Source organism: Talpa occidentalis, unplaced genomic scaffold (genome assembly GCF_014898055.3).
Source record: "Talpa occidentalis isolate TD23 unplaced genomic scaffold, MPIMG_talOcc4v2.1 talOcc4.8, whole genome shotgun sequence".
In the NCBI taxonomy this organism is placed as follows: Eukaryota; Metazoa; Chordata; class Mammalia; order Eulipotyphla; family Talpidae; genus Talpa; species Talpa occidentalis.
In genome coordinates, this window is record NW_023605194.1 from 108,957,803 (window position 1) to 108,971,395 (window position 13,593).

The following is a 13,593-nucleotide window of genomic DNA, read 5'->3' on the forward strand; positions in this document are numbered from 1 at the left end:
AAGAACCCATGTGATTTGAAAACATCTTTCTTTAAAGAGCACAGCAGTTACTTTTACTTTCAACAATCCTTTCAAACTAATTTTACCAATTATTCTACACATTATTGGTGTAAGCACCTAGGCATGATGGAAAGTTGCTACACGTCCCCGCAAGGCTGAGAGCCAGACATGGTCTGGGCACCCACAGGCCTGGCAGGCGAGACTCCAGGCATCAGACAGAGCAGGAGGCAGCTGGGGAGGAAAAGCATGAGGGTCTGGGGCCTATGTTTCTTGTAGGACTTCTCTCAACTGTCCTGGGCAGAAGTCAGAGAGCAGCAACATGTTATGGTCTCCTGAACTAGGAAGAAGACAGAGAGAGGAAGCAGAAATCCCCTCAAATTGTGAAACTTGGTTTGCTCCAATGCTTTTGCCTTTTCCTCTGGGAGCAGTCTGCAATGACTAACGACAATATATTTTTTAGCCCCAAAGGGATCCTTTCTAAAATTAATGTCGGTTGAATGACTCATTATATAAGTTTTAGAAAAATGAATATTACACAAATGTACGCCTGCAATGTAAAAACACCACACTCCAACTGTCCACATTATTTGGAATGGCCATAAGGTACATGAAGTTTTCATTTCCCAAAGAGGGAAGAACCATATGGCAAATAAGGATGCATTAATCTCAATTGTTGTTATATGACTGTAAGACCATGTTATATTTGAATTTTTACCAAATTTGGAGGTGTTCCAGATGACCTTACTGAAAATGTTGGTATGGAATAGAAATGAAGTTTAACCTGGTGGTTGGTAGGTAGCATCTCAGAGATAAGCAAGCCCATTTCTTTCCCAGAAGTTGTAGATATTGATAAGAAACTGCTTTGCGCATGGTCAAATGGGAATTATTGATCCAGACATGGGTAGTTATTCTCCTGAGTGGTGACGGGTTGGCTAACCAGTGAACATGTAGGAATAATTGATGATTAACACCCTACACTGTGACTTCTGAAGAGTGAAATTTTGAGTAGCAGTCATGTCAACGTTTCCAAGACTATCATTAAAGAGAGAAGTTATGAGAAAGTCAAGTGTTGAGCACATATAATATTTCATTAAGAGAAAATACTTTTTAAAAACAAAAATCAAAGTTCTGCAGCATATGCTAAACATTGAAAGGTAATTGTACATTTTCAGTTTTGCCTCAGAGTTTGGTCCTAAGAACCCTGTTTTAAGTCAAAAAGAAAACATGAATTGATACTGTTCTGCGGGAAAGGATGCTCTGTGATTTTATTTTTTGATTATTTGTTGTCTAATTCCCCCAATTTTGCAAGCAGGCCAGGGGAGTCATGTTGGAATGCTTTTATTTGTAATGTTCAAAGCTCTCCCTGGTTTTATCTCGCGTGGCAGATTCCCAGTGTTCCTGGGGGACTTGTGCCATTTCATCAGATTCAGTGTCTCTACTAGGACCTGAGAGGCTACTGTTCTACTTAAAACTTATCATGACCACACTTGCCATTTGAGCTCACATTTCAGAATATTATTATTGCTCAGAGTAGTTTTGTTTCTATGGTTAACACATAGAACAAAAACCAAGGCTGGAAAAAAGTGCTCTCTTCCGCAACATCTGGCACAGATCATGTCATTTCATTTGAATTTTTGTTCATTGGAATTCCTACAGCAATTCCCCTCACAGCCACCAGGCCAACTATGGACTATGTAATTTCTCTTGGTTTTAGTTGGTTCCGGTATTAAATAGTCCCTGCGGCGGGGCAATCAGGGTGACAGGGGGACAGTGGGCTTCTCTCCTGCTCAGGACTAACTGGATCCGTAGTGCCCCCTAGCGCTCGGGGTGGGCACACAGTGGGCGAGCCATAAGTGTAAACTGAGGATGTGAAACCCTAACCCTAACCCTAATCCCAACTGTAACCCTATTTTAAAGGGTGTTAAGAGTTGCCACCAGGCGTTATCTCTCTCTCTGAGATAACAGGGACACCCGCCTGCTCTGCTTTCAAGCATCAATCCAAACAGTCACAATTAGTAGGCACTTTTTATTTCAAGTCATACTGTGGATATCTCGTTTCTCAACAGCATCATATTAAAAAAAGTAAGCAAAACTAAAGGTATATTTAGTCTAAGGACTTTAGGGGCTCATAAGTCTCACGGTGGAAACTGAATCTCAGAAGCCTGATGATCTTTCCAAGATTGCCCAGTGGCCCCCGTAAGCTCGGCGCTGGCAAGACAATCTCATGCTTGAAAGGCCATGACTTTGAAGAGTCATCCCTGAGAGAGGAGCTGGCTAACACATTAGCAAATAAGTCTAATAGTGAACAGATAATAAGACTTTAAAGCTGCACTGAGTTTTGAGACAGCAGATAATGTTCTTAATGAGAACACAGACTAAAACTCCCAAGGTCAGAAAAGCGTACAGCACCTCTTACGGCAGGATCAGAACACATGTTCAAATCTGCAGTTACTTCCTACCTTAAATACATTGATAGGGAGGTCGATGACCACATAGATGAGGTCTCCAAGGGCAAGGCTGGCTATCAGCGCGTTGGGGCCATTCCTCATGCACTTGTTCTGGTAAATGATCCTGAGCAGAGTCGCATTCCCCACCATTCCCACGATGAAAATAGTACAAGATATCACAGTGTTAATGTATTTGAAGGCTAAAGTGATCTTAGTCTGCTGTGGGCAGTAGCTGTGCATGGAGCCATTGCTGGGTAGGGCTAGGTTGGTGGGTCGATGGGTGGTAGCCAGGAAGCTGAGCTCTGTCCCTCGGAAAGTGGTGAAATCATCCACGCGAGTGCTTAGATTTGTGCTGTAGCTCTCAGGATTGTCTCCGATTACGCATCCAACCAGCACGGCCCAAAAGGAGACCTTGAGGCAAAAGGTTTCCATCTTGAGGCAACTTTGAGGAACGGTCTCTTACTGTGTTGTTGTATTACCCTCACTTTTTTTCACCTGGAAAAAGAAAGGGGGGAAATAATTTAGCTTGCAAAATCCAGTTGCTGATAAGATTGCAGTCAGTGATGATTTGCTGTTTCAGTTATTAAGCAGGATATATTTGGCAACTAGATACATCTCTCAGGTTAGTCCCCAGCAGAACATAACCAGTAAAGACCAAGGATGCATTACAATGCGTTATATCTTAATCTCTGTCCCTCTCACCTCTATTTTTAGTTAAACTTGCATCTAAATGATGCTATGGATTCCAATATGTCAATGTTAGTATAAGTATACAGTGGATAAAAAAATTAGTTTCTCTCTCTCTAGTACCCTTAGGATGATAACAACCTGAATTATGAAAGCTGTTGAGTTGAGACACAAAATTTTATTTATTATTGTAAGAGAAAAGACATAATATGTTGAGTAAAAGTTATATAGTGTTAAGGCACAAAATGACTAAATTCTGTAATTGCCAATTCAGTATTCCTGAATGTGTGCTGTTTGACACAGAGCAAATTATGAATGTGGGAACAGTAACACAAGTGTTACAAAATGGTAATTTAGGGCCTCCCCGGTGGCCCAGCGGTTGAGCTGGGTTGCAAAGCTGCCCGCAGCCTCTGCAGCGCTGGTTCGATCCCCGGCTGCTCCCCGGCCAGGAGGGTCCCACATGGCGCGCAGACCTCTCCTGCCGCCTGCTGCTCCCCTCAGCAGTGTACTTCGGTCCTTCTGCCTGTTCTGCCCCCCGCTCTAGCTCTGGTGAATTCTCTCACCCTCCCGCGCTTCTGACTGTACCCAGTGCTTGTATAAATAAATAAATCAATCTTAAAAAAAATTGTAATTTAAACCTAGAACACTGGTTAACCCCATCAATACATTTAACATCTTAGTGTTAATTAGACATTATACGATTGGTAAAGATACATTTTTTTAAAAAATTGAAAACCTTGATGATGAACATATAGAATCTATACCTTCTGACAAGGAGGGTTTTTCTTTTCATTCCTCAAAAATTGTCATCACAATATTTACCAAAGAGTAAAAATGGGAATGAAGGACATTCCCAGGCCAGGCAGACCATTTGGCTTGGTTCCAAGGGATGGATTTCCCCTGCTCTCTATCAGACATCTGCTAGAGCTACATTTATTATGACCAGTCACTGTGCTAAGCACTTCTCATGCACGATGTCATCTGGTCCAGACCAGGCCCTGGGAAGCAGATACAAATATAAACATAGTGAAACAGGCTCCGAAGGTCAAGTAGCCTGTCAGGCTCGCAGGTGAGGCTGGCGGGGCTGTGAGTCTGTGGCAGGTTAGCCCAACTGCTGGCCTGAACTCTGAGCCACAGAACACGCTCATGCTTGGGAGGGGGATTGAAAACATCATTGATTGAAAACGATTGTTCATCCTTGGTATCAACCACTTTTACAGATTTTGACAGTTATCCTGGGAAATGATTAAAACTTGAGTTGAATCAATGTGTGGCTGAAACAAGATTTACTCAATTTCCATCAGGGGTGTAAGAAGGTGTAAATATCACCTACTTTGCCCATCCCAGGAACCTGAACAGTCATTACATTGTACATGGAAGTAATCCATTACATATGTATCTGCTATCTGACTTGAACTTTGCCACTCTAGTTAGGCAGGGCTAATGTTCTGGTTTACTTGTGAAAACTGAATTTTGGGGAAATTAAGTGACTTGGTCCAGGTTTCATGGCTGAGATGTGGCAGGACAGGAGGGCGCTTCCTTCATGTTGCTTACAGAACTTGACTCAGTCTGATTAAATGAGAAAATATTGATTTTTCTAAGTTAGGTCTATACTATATGCCCATCAGTCCTGCCTAGACTTAATTAGAAGTACTTTACATTTTTTTCCTGTCTCTCCCAATTTGACATTAGTATCTGGCCAAATATTGATGAACCTACAAAATACCGTCACTTCCAAACCACTGCAGAGACCAGTACTATAAGGACAAAGCATGTTGCCCTCTTCAGACTGCAGACACGGGAGAAGAGAAATCCCCAACGGCATGTGCTGTTCAACCACTAACGCCTCCCAGTTAGTTTCGCAGTTGAAATGGAAACTTCAGTAATTGTTTTCTTAAAAATAAGAGAGAGAAGATCTTTTCTAGAATGCAGTGGCCTTTGCTCGAGAGTAGCAAAGGGGCTATTTCGTGAACAGACCTGGCTATTGTATGACGCCACTCAGGAGCAGTGCAGCTGGTGTTTGGACATCAGCCTGCTGGTTTGCTTTCCTGAGCTGATTACAACGGGAGCCAAGGAGGCCATGGCTGCGGGTTCTTATCAAGGTGTGAGCCAGCTACCATTAAAACCACTTTCCTTCCCACTCCAGCAATCATTCTGATGGCATCTCCGCCTGCCCTCCAGACATATATCAAGCTGCAGAGCTAAGAGATACTTGGCCAAGGCATGCAGACACCATATTATGGGGCGGGGTTAGAGGGGGGAGAGAATGCAATCCACCCCATGAAATGTATATTCCCCTCAAATGCATGTTCCTCTGAGGATGAGTCAGTAGGTCATTTCCATGAATCTCAGTCATGTCGGATTTCAAATCATCAGTCATAATCAGTCATAGCTCTAATGAAGCATCTCAGGTTAAGACCTGAAGGACAGAGTTTATAGATTCAGCGTTCATCTTGGGGGTCTAAGAATTTGCTGGAGTTCAAACGCTATTATTAAAGAAGAGGACTGAAAGCCTTGCTTACACTTGAACCATTTAACATCTCAGACTTTCAGGATCAAAGTTCACCTGTAATTAGTAATTTGGAAATTCCAACCTTACCAAAATGGCAGGAGTTTAGAGCAGGTCATTTCAATGAAATGATTGCCAAGGTGTTTCTCAGTTAGTTAACACTTACACCAAAGTGTGTGTGTGTGTGTGTGCAAAGTGTGTGTGTGTGTGTGTGAGCTGTAGCCTTAGCATCTACATAAAGAGGGCAAAAAAAAAAAAAAATCAAACCTGGAAACTTTTTACAAGTTTTCTGTCGGTTTTGCTCTCTGGGTAAGAAATGAGCAACACCCTGTCCTGACAGCCCCGACTGTAACAGGCCTCCCGCCCCACCCCCTCCGCAGCCAGCTCCAAGTCTGAAGGCCCCAGGAAGGTGTAAACAGACGCTGATTATCTAGAAACAGTCCTTGTTTTCTGCACGTGAAAGGCAACAAGTGCCCTTTAAAGGAGAGCGCAGAACAGAACGCCCAGACCTCCCCAGGCCAGCTTCCAAACTGGCTGCCCTGGGGGTCTTCCAGGACGCATCGGTCCCCCAAGCCGAGCGCCCTGGGCTTCCCTGGCGCCCCAGGGTGCGCGGGGAGAAGCCGGCGAGTGGGGGGAGACACGGCTGTGGGGCAAACTTCAGCCGGCTTCGGAGCCGGCCCCAAGGGCGTGACGCCCCACAAAGTTCTTGCCAGCCTGGGGGAAAAGGAAGACCCAAGCAGACCCTTCCACGAAACATCCAAATCCCGCCGCGGAGCGGAGCGATGCCTTCGAGCAGCGTCCCCAAACCCCAACATTCCCAGAGCGCACCCCTCCCAGGAGGGCGCCCCCCGCGCCGCGCCAGGCGCCCCGGGGCAGGTGGGTGCCAACCCCCGGACGGAGGGTCCCCGCGCCCAGGGCGGCCGGGAGCCTGGGCCCTGGGCTCCTTCTCCGCCCAACAGAGGGGACCAGCGGCGTCCCCACCTCCGCGCCCCGGCCCGCGAGTTGTACCCACCGTGGAGCTCGGCGGGCGCCGACGGCTGCCCGACCCGCTCGCGCGCAGGGGCGGGGGCGCGGGGCGCGGGGCGCGGAGGGCGCGAGTGTCCGGGGCTCCGGCGCCGCGACGGTCCCGCTGCGCTCGCGGAAAACTTGCCGGGCACCGCTCCTCCCCGGGGTCTGCCCGCGCTCCGGCCTCCCGCCGCCGGCTGGGATGGAGCGGCTCCAACTCCGGTCCTCGCCGCCAGCCCGGAGGGAGGACTGTGCGCGCGCGCGAGGGCTCTGGAAGGGAACCCTGCAGGGGAACACGCCTCCCGGCCGGCCGCCCCTTCGCAGCCAAAGGCTCCCAGAGCTCAGACACCCCTGCGGAACAGCAGGAGCCGCCCAGCCCGCCTAGGAAATTGCTGCTATAAAGCACAGAGCTGCCGCCCCCTTCCCGGCCCTAAAAGGCCTGTCTTTTAACTATTTCCTTCCTGAGATGAAGGAGGGAGGGGGCATCATGCAGGGAGCAGAGGGGCTGGACCCACGGGGCTGCGAGCCGGGGAAGGCCTCACCTTCCCAGCAGGTCGGCGCCCGTGCGCACGGGGAGCGGTAGATGCAGCCAGAGGCCCAGTGTCCGTGCCCCTTGGCCTGGGTCGCCTGCTCCCCTTGAGTTTATAGGAAATCAAAGGCGGCCAACACTTGACTGGATGTGTGCACTTTCCCGCTCTCTTGTCCCTGGGAATCTGCAGCCCAAGCCCACTTACCACTACCCCTGGGGAAGGCAGGAGCCCCCTGGAGCGCCCTGTCTGTGGTGGGGAGTGGTGTGGGGCTCCCAGAGGCAGTGATTCTTCAGGAAATCCGAAGTCAGGGCGCAGGTCTGGAGGACAGAGCCTTTACCCGAAGTTGGCTAGTGGCAGAGGGGAGGAGGGATAAAATCTGTTGTCTGTGATATGTGAAAAATATCAGGGCTCCGCAGAGAAGGCCTGCCTTCCCCGGAACCCTTCAGGTGCAGTGTGGAAATGTGTTTGGATCCAGTCACATATTATGCACTGTTTTGGTTCTCTGTCGTGGCTAGAGGACCTCTCTCTAGAAGCCTTAACTTGAATTCATAATGGCTAAAACAACAGCCATCGTTGACTTAGCAAACTGCGTTTGGGCCAGGCTTCACCTGGACAGCCGTCTTTGCCAGGGTGTGGAGGTCCTCCCCCAGCATGGTCCACTTCCTTGGTGATGAGTGTTGGCTTTCTCCTGCGGTGGCTGGCTTCCAAGGAGATTGCCAGGAGACAGGAAGCTGAAACCACCACTTCCTTCAAGTCTGGAAAGTGGTATAGTGTCACTTTTCCCACATTCTATTAGCCAAGCAGCCACCATCCCAGATTCCAGGCAAGGGGATATAGATGCCACCATCAGTGCAAGGAGGGGCAAAGACTTTGGAGAGCATGTTGCAAAGGCACCAAAGAGAGGCATAGAACACCACCTCTGAAAGGGACTTGGTTGTCCTCTCGTCCAACTGGACTAAGCTTACCTGTGTGTGGAGTATTCTAGCTCCAGCTTTCCTTGATGGAGAGTCAGCCAGCATAATCAATTGTTTTTCTAAGTGTCTTAGTTTGCATTAAAAGGAAGAGGGGGGCGGTGTCCTCTTTTAATGCAGCGGTTGAGCACAGAGCTGTGAAGCTGTCCACAGACTCTGCAGCACCTGTTGGATTCCCAGCCGGCCAAGGAGAAAGCCACATGGCACAGCAGACCTCTCCTGTCTCGCCTGCTGCTCCCCTCAGCAGTGCCTTCAGTCAGTCTGCCTGTTCTGCTCCCCACTCTGTCTCTGGTGAATCCTCTCACCCTCCCGCACATCTGGACTGTACCCCCGTTCTTGTATGCATGAATAAATTAATCTTTGAAAAAGGAAAAGAAGGAGCAAGGGAGGGAGGGAACATTCCAACATGGTTAACGTGATGCATTTATATTATGTACATTTTGCTGGAATAAAAAAATATTCCTCCTCACATTAAGATGAAATCTGCTGGGCCTCCCTGATGGCGCAGCAGTTGAGCGCTGGGTTGTGAAGCTGCCCTCGGCCTCTGCAGCGCCGGTTCAATCCCCGGCTGCTCCCCGGCCACCAGAGGAGGGTCCCGCATGGCACGCAGACCTCTCCTGCCGCCCGCTGCTCCTCTCAGCAGTGTACTTCGGTCCGTCTGCCTGCTCTGCTCCCCGCTCTGGCTCTGGTGAATTCTCTCACCCTCCCGCGCTTCTGACTGTACCCAGTGCATGTATAAGCAAAACAAACAAACAAACAAACAAATAAATAAAACATGCCTCTATTAAAAAAAAAAAAGATGAAATCTGCCTCCCTATGGCATTTCCTGTGTTGCCCCAAAAGTTCATAAAATGAGTTTACTGTTTCCACTAAGAAAGATCTCCCATTATAAATAAATGTGGATCCTCACCATAGAGCTGCCTTTGTAAAAACTGGGCTTACCTCATTCTAGGTGAGAACAACACAAACTTTTTTTCCTTGTTGGACATTTATATTTTCATCTTCATATTGAGGAAAACGATGTCGGTGGATTTAAATCAGCTCAATCAAATGATTTACCTCCTGAACACCTTTCCTGTAGCTAAGGCTTTCTATACCTGCCCCACCTCTGTGTTCATTGCTCTGTACTTTTAAGGAACATGTAAATAATGTATTTGACTGAGTTTTTCAACTTGACTTCCAAAGGTTATTTCTTTTTCATGAAAGGTGGTTTGGACTCCTGGGTTTGGCAGGTCTCCTGGGTTTCAGGGAAACTTTCCTGCACACACATGACTTCTGGTCCATGTAGCTCATTAAGGGGGCTTTACTGTAATGGAGATCCCACTGCCTTTTCTCAGCCTATTATCATCATTATTGATTTCCTGAACAATAATTGCTGAAGAGAGTAAGAAATACTGAAGATAGCACTTAAAAGCCAACTTTTCACGGGTCTTTAGAGTAAATGTTCTTATGAATTCAAGTTTCTTGATTCAAATTTGCAAATCCATTTCACAGTCGCTAATTCCTAAGATCCTCAAACTTGAAATGCAATAAAGGATCTGAGGCTCCCAGTAGTTGCTAGGAATGTTGTGTTCATTTTTGGCCTCCCATGGGGAAATAGACATGAGAATTCAGAGAGGAACCACAGAGATAAAGAAAGCCTGGATAGCTGCTTGTGCGAGGAGAGGCGGAGAGAGGGAAGAGGGGTATGGGGACCTCAGCTGTCACTGCAGTCTTCACACGGGTCAGGCCTGGGGCCAAGACCATCACTAGCCTGAAGGAGAAAAAAACAAGCCCTGTGAGTTGATGCTCCATTCTAATTATATATATATATATATATATATATATACATACACACACACACACATATATGCATGTGCATTTGTATATACACACACATTTATTTACTGAAGTATCATTGTATTACATACTTTATATATAATGTATTGTAATATCATATAAGCTTCAGGTGTGATAAATCAACATCCGTATACACTGCCTTAAATTCACACTCTAAGTCTAATTCTATCCGAAGCTCCATTTTTAATTAAAAGTTCACCACAGGCAGTTTGTTTTCAAAATGAAATACAGGTTTCTTCTGATTTTTTTTTTTTTGTGGGACCCTCACCGGTGGCCAGGAACGAACCAGCGCTGCAGAGGCTGCAGGCAGCCTCGCAGCCCAGTGCTCAACTGCTGCGCCACCAGGGGAGGCCTGCTTCTTCTGATTTTTGAAAGTTTATGTGAAGTCACTTGCCTTTCATGAAAGACCTATGTTAGCTTTCCATAGCTGAAAGAAATCTGAAAAGGATTTTCACTTTTACTACAAAGGGCAAACAACACAAATAGTGCTGAGCATGGATTTGCAGCGCTCATCTAGAGACAGCTTGTACCCCAGGGAAAGAGAGTGACCCCTAAGGTAGGTGGTAGGGAGAGACCTAAATTCCAACATGTTAGTCTACCGATAGATTGTTGAAGTTTCTAAAGTGTTTTCTTGCTGCAAAATGTTACGCGTGGTGGTCAAGCCTGCAGGCAGTCTCATCCATACATACTTAAGACAAAATGGAGCCCGGTGTTTGTAAGCTTCTGATGGCCTCATTGAAAGGCAGAGAATCCAATCAGCATCATTAGTGATGGGACGACAGGTATTGGGCAGCCACTAATTGTAACACTGAAATCCAGGGATCCTCCATCAATGCACAGACATGCCAAAGATGTGCCGCTGGGGTCCAGGAAGAGGAAAGGCTTTAATGTAAAGCTAGGTCCCAGGAGAGGGGAACCTCAAGACTCAGATCTACCTCCTCTCAAAGACAGGAGAATGGGCTCATAACGCATTTTGGCAAGTGGGGCGTAGGAGAACAAGAGGGGTTTCATTGACTGGGGAGTGAACTGGTTCGGCACAGGTCACTGGGCACAGGGTACAGAGGACTGCAGGGTCGGCAAAAAGGACGTTGGTGGTGGAGGGCACTGGTCTGCATATGGGCTGCTGGTCACTGCCTCCTGATGCATAGATGCCTCATAGACCAAGGGCTGGATGCGGGTTGCTCTGTTGTCTAGAGAAGCAGAGTTGTTCATGAAGAACAGCCTAGTCTTGGTATTGGGCAAAGGGTCACACATTATCTACTTTATCTGGCCAGGCTCTGAGCAGAAAGTAGTTAGATTTGGTTAATACCTGGGCTGAGGGCAGAATGAATGAAGTTTTGAGATCAATTTCAGCTTTGGGGTTTCATGAAGTTTCATGAAGACATAATCTATCTGGTCAACAACATTTAACTTGTATCAAGACTTTAGCAATTTCAGTTTCTAGGAAATATAGAAAGAGATTAATATTATAAATGTCTTCAATACCATTAGGGAGCAAATAGACAATTCCAGAAAGTAAAATATTTTACAAGACAGCTAGTCCTATCTCTTTGACAAGTCAATTAATGAAAAAGGGCTGTTTTTCTGTTTTTATTAAATGTGAAATTAATTTTATTAAACAGGATTATTTGGGGCATATAGAAGAATGGTGTTATCTTTTAGAGATTGTTTGAGGGGAAATATAACTTACCTTTAATTATCAAAGCAGAAACAAAATGACATGAGTTTTTAAAAAAGAGTGAAAAATACCTAAACATAATAAGTACCTGCACGGAAGAATTCAGTAAATGAGTATTCCTCACTTTCCTTTGTCCCTTCCTTGTTTGCCCATGAGATGACTGGTAAAGACACCATGAGTGACTTCAGGAGGGTGTGCTGGCAGTGACCAAGGCCCGGTTGGCGAATGGTATTCCCAGAGCTGCAGGGTAGCTGGAAGCAGCTCTGATGCCTTAGTCATGAGAACCACCATCCACAGCAGAGTTTAGGGCACAGGACTCAAGACAGAAGTGGCCTGAGGGTTCCAGAGGTTTCTCATGAGGACTAGAGACCAAGATGGGTGGGACAATGACACCATTTTGACTCTAACTCTTGAATGTTCCCTTAGGCTGGACTAGCTTGGTAATGGTGGAGTGCACTTAAAAGAAGATTAAGGAGACATAATCAAGGGGTGACAGCAGGCCTCCAGTATCTTCCACGCAGGAAAGGTAAAGTGATCAACTTCTAGCTGATTGTTGAGATATGTGAGGGCAACTTGGGCTAGACTCTGACGGTGGTGGGGAAGGTTACTAAGTGTCTGATTTAATGCTTCTTCGTCATCTTTGAGCCACTCTTCAACTTCGTAAGTTGTAGGAAACAGATAGTGATGTCAATGACTTGTCCATAGGCATGAACGTTTCACCTGGTAAAGATGCCAAGGAATTTTGCCTCATGGGTGTTGACCCATTGTCTTAGTCATCACAGGCTGCTATCATAAAATAGCACAGACTGGGTGGTTGAAACAATAGATACGTATTTCCTCATAAGTTCTGGAAGCTGAAATTCCAAGCTCAGGCTGTCAGCATGCTCATGTTCTGAGGAGAGCTCTTCCTGGCTTGCAGATGGTGACTTCTTGCTGTGGCCTCACATGGCAGAGGGAGAGTGAGACAGATGAGGGGTGGAGGTAGAGGTAGACAGACATGAGGATGAGAGAGGAGAGAGGTAGAGTTAGAGTAGACGTGAGCTCTGGCATCTCTTATAATCCCATGAGGACGACCCCCCCCCCTCAAGACCTCATATCACCATAAATGCCCCTCCCCCCAGGTCCCTTCTCTAGGGACTCTCACATTGGAAGTTAAGGCTTCAACATATAAATTTGGAAAGGAAGGAACACATTCATTCCACCTCTTCTTCCCCTGCTCTCCCCAAATTCATGTCCTTCTTGCAGGAATGTGTTTTGTATGCAAAATACATTCACCCCACCCCAATTGCTCCTTAAATCTTAACTCATTCTAGTGTCAGCTCTGAAGTCTACAATCCAAAGTCTCATTTAAATATCACCTAAGTCAGATATGGGTGAGACTGGAGGATGATTCATCCTGGGGCAAGTTCTCTGCAATTGTGAAGCTGTGAAAGCAGAGATGTTACTTTCTTCTAAAATACAATGGTGGGACAGAGATAAGGGATTAGTTTCCTTACATGTAAGAGGAAGTTGTACAATTATAAAATCTAGAGTTTTTTTGTGCTTTAAGAATCTAATCATCATTTCTCATGGAGTTTATCTTATAATGGCTTTAGATTCAAAATGGGTATATTGGGTATAAAAGTAGATATGTGAGCTATAATATGGATTTTATATTTAGTAAGGAAGGTTTACTTATTGATCACTGAAGGACATGGCAAAATAAAAGTTTTAGGAGGTGCATTTGACAGCAATATTTTACTTATCTGAATAGAAACCAGGGGTAGGAAGATGGATTGGTGTGTTATTTTAGTGTGAAGCAGGAGCGTAGAGAACACAGCAGCGCTGGAAACTGCTTTAGTGGTTTGGAATAAAGTTTAAGGCACTGATGCTAGAAATTTAGATTGAGGACCAATTGCAGCAGGTTATGTTGTATGACACCCTGCCC

The 13,593-nt window shown here is 46.1% G+C and overlaps 1 protein-coding gene across 1 annotated transcript in view; it reads right to left on the reverse strand.

Moving 5' to 3' along the window:
• Nucleotides 1–6,705, reverse strand: part of EDNRA (endothelin receptor type A) — a 48,469-nt gene extending 41,764 nt beyond the window's left edge. Inside the window, exons 1-2 of the mRNA XM_037497531.2 lie at nucleotides 6,656–6,705; nucleotides 2,460–2,942 (exon numbers count right to left, since the gene is read on the reverse strand). Coding sequence (XP_037353428.1) covers nucleotides 2,460–2,879 — 420 coding nt within the window. The 5' untranslated portion in view covers nucleotides 2,880–2,942; nucleotides 6,656–6,705. The remainder of the gene's footprint in view (nucleotides 1–2,459; nucleotides 2,943–6,655) is intronic.
• Between the last annotated feature and the right edge of the window lie 6,888 nt (nucleotides 6,706–13,593).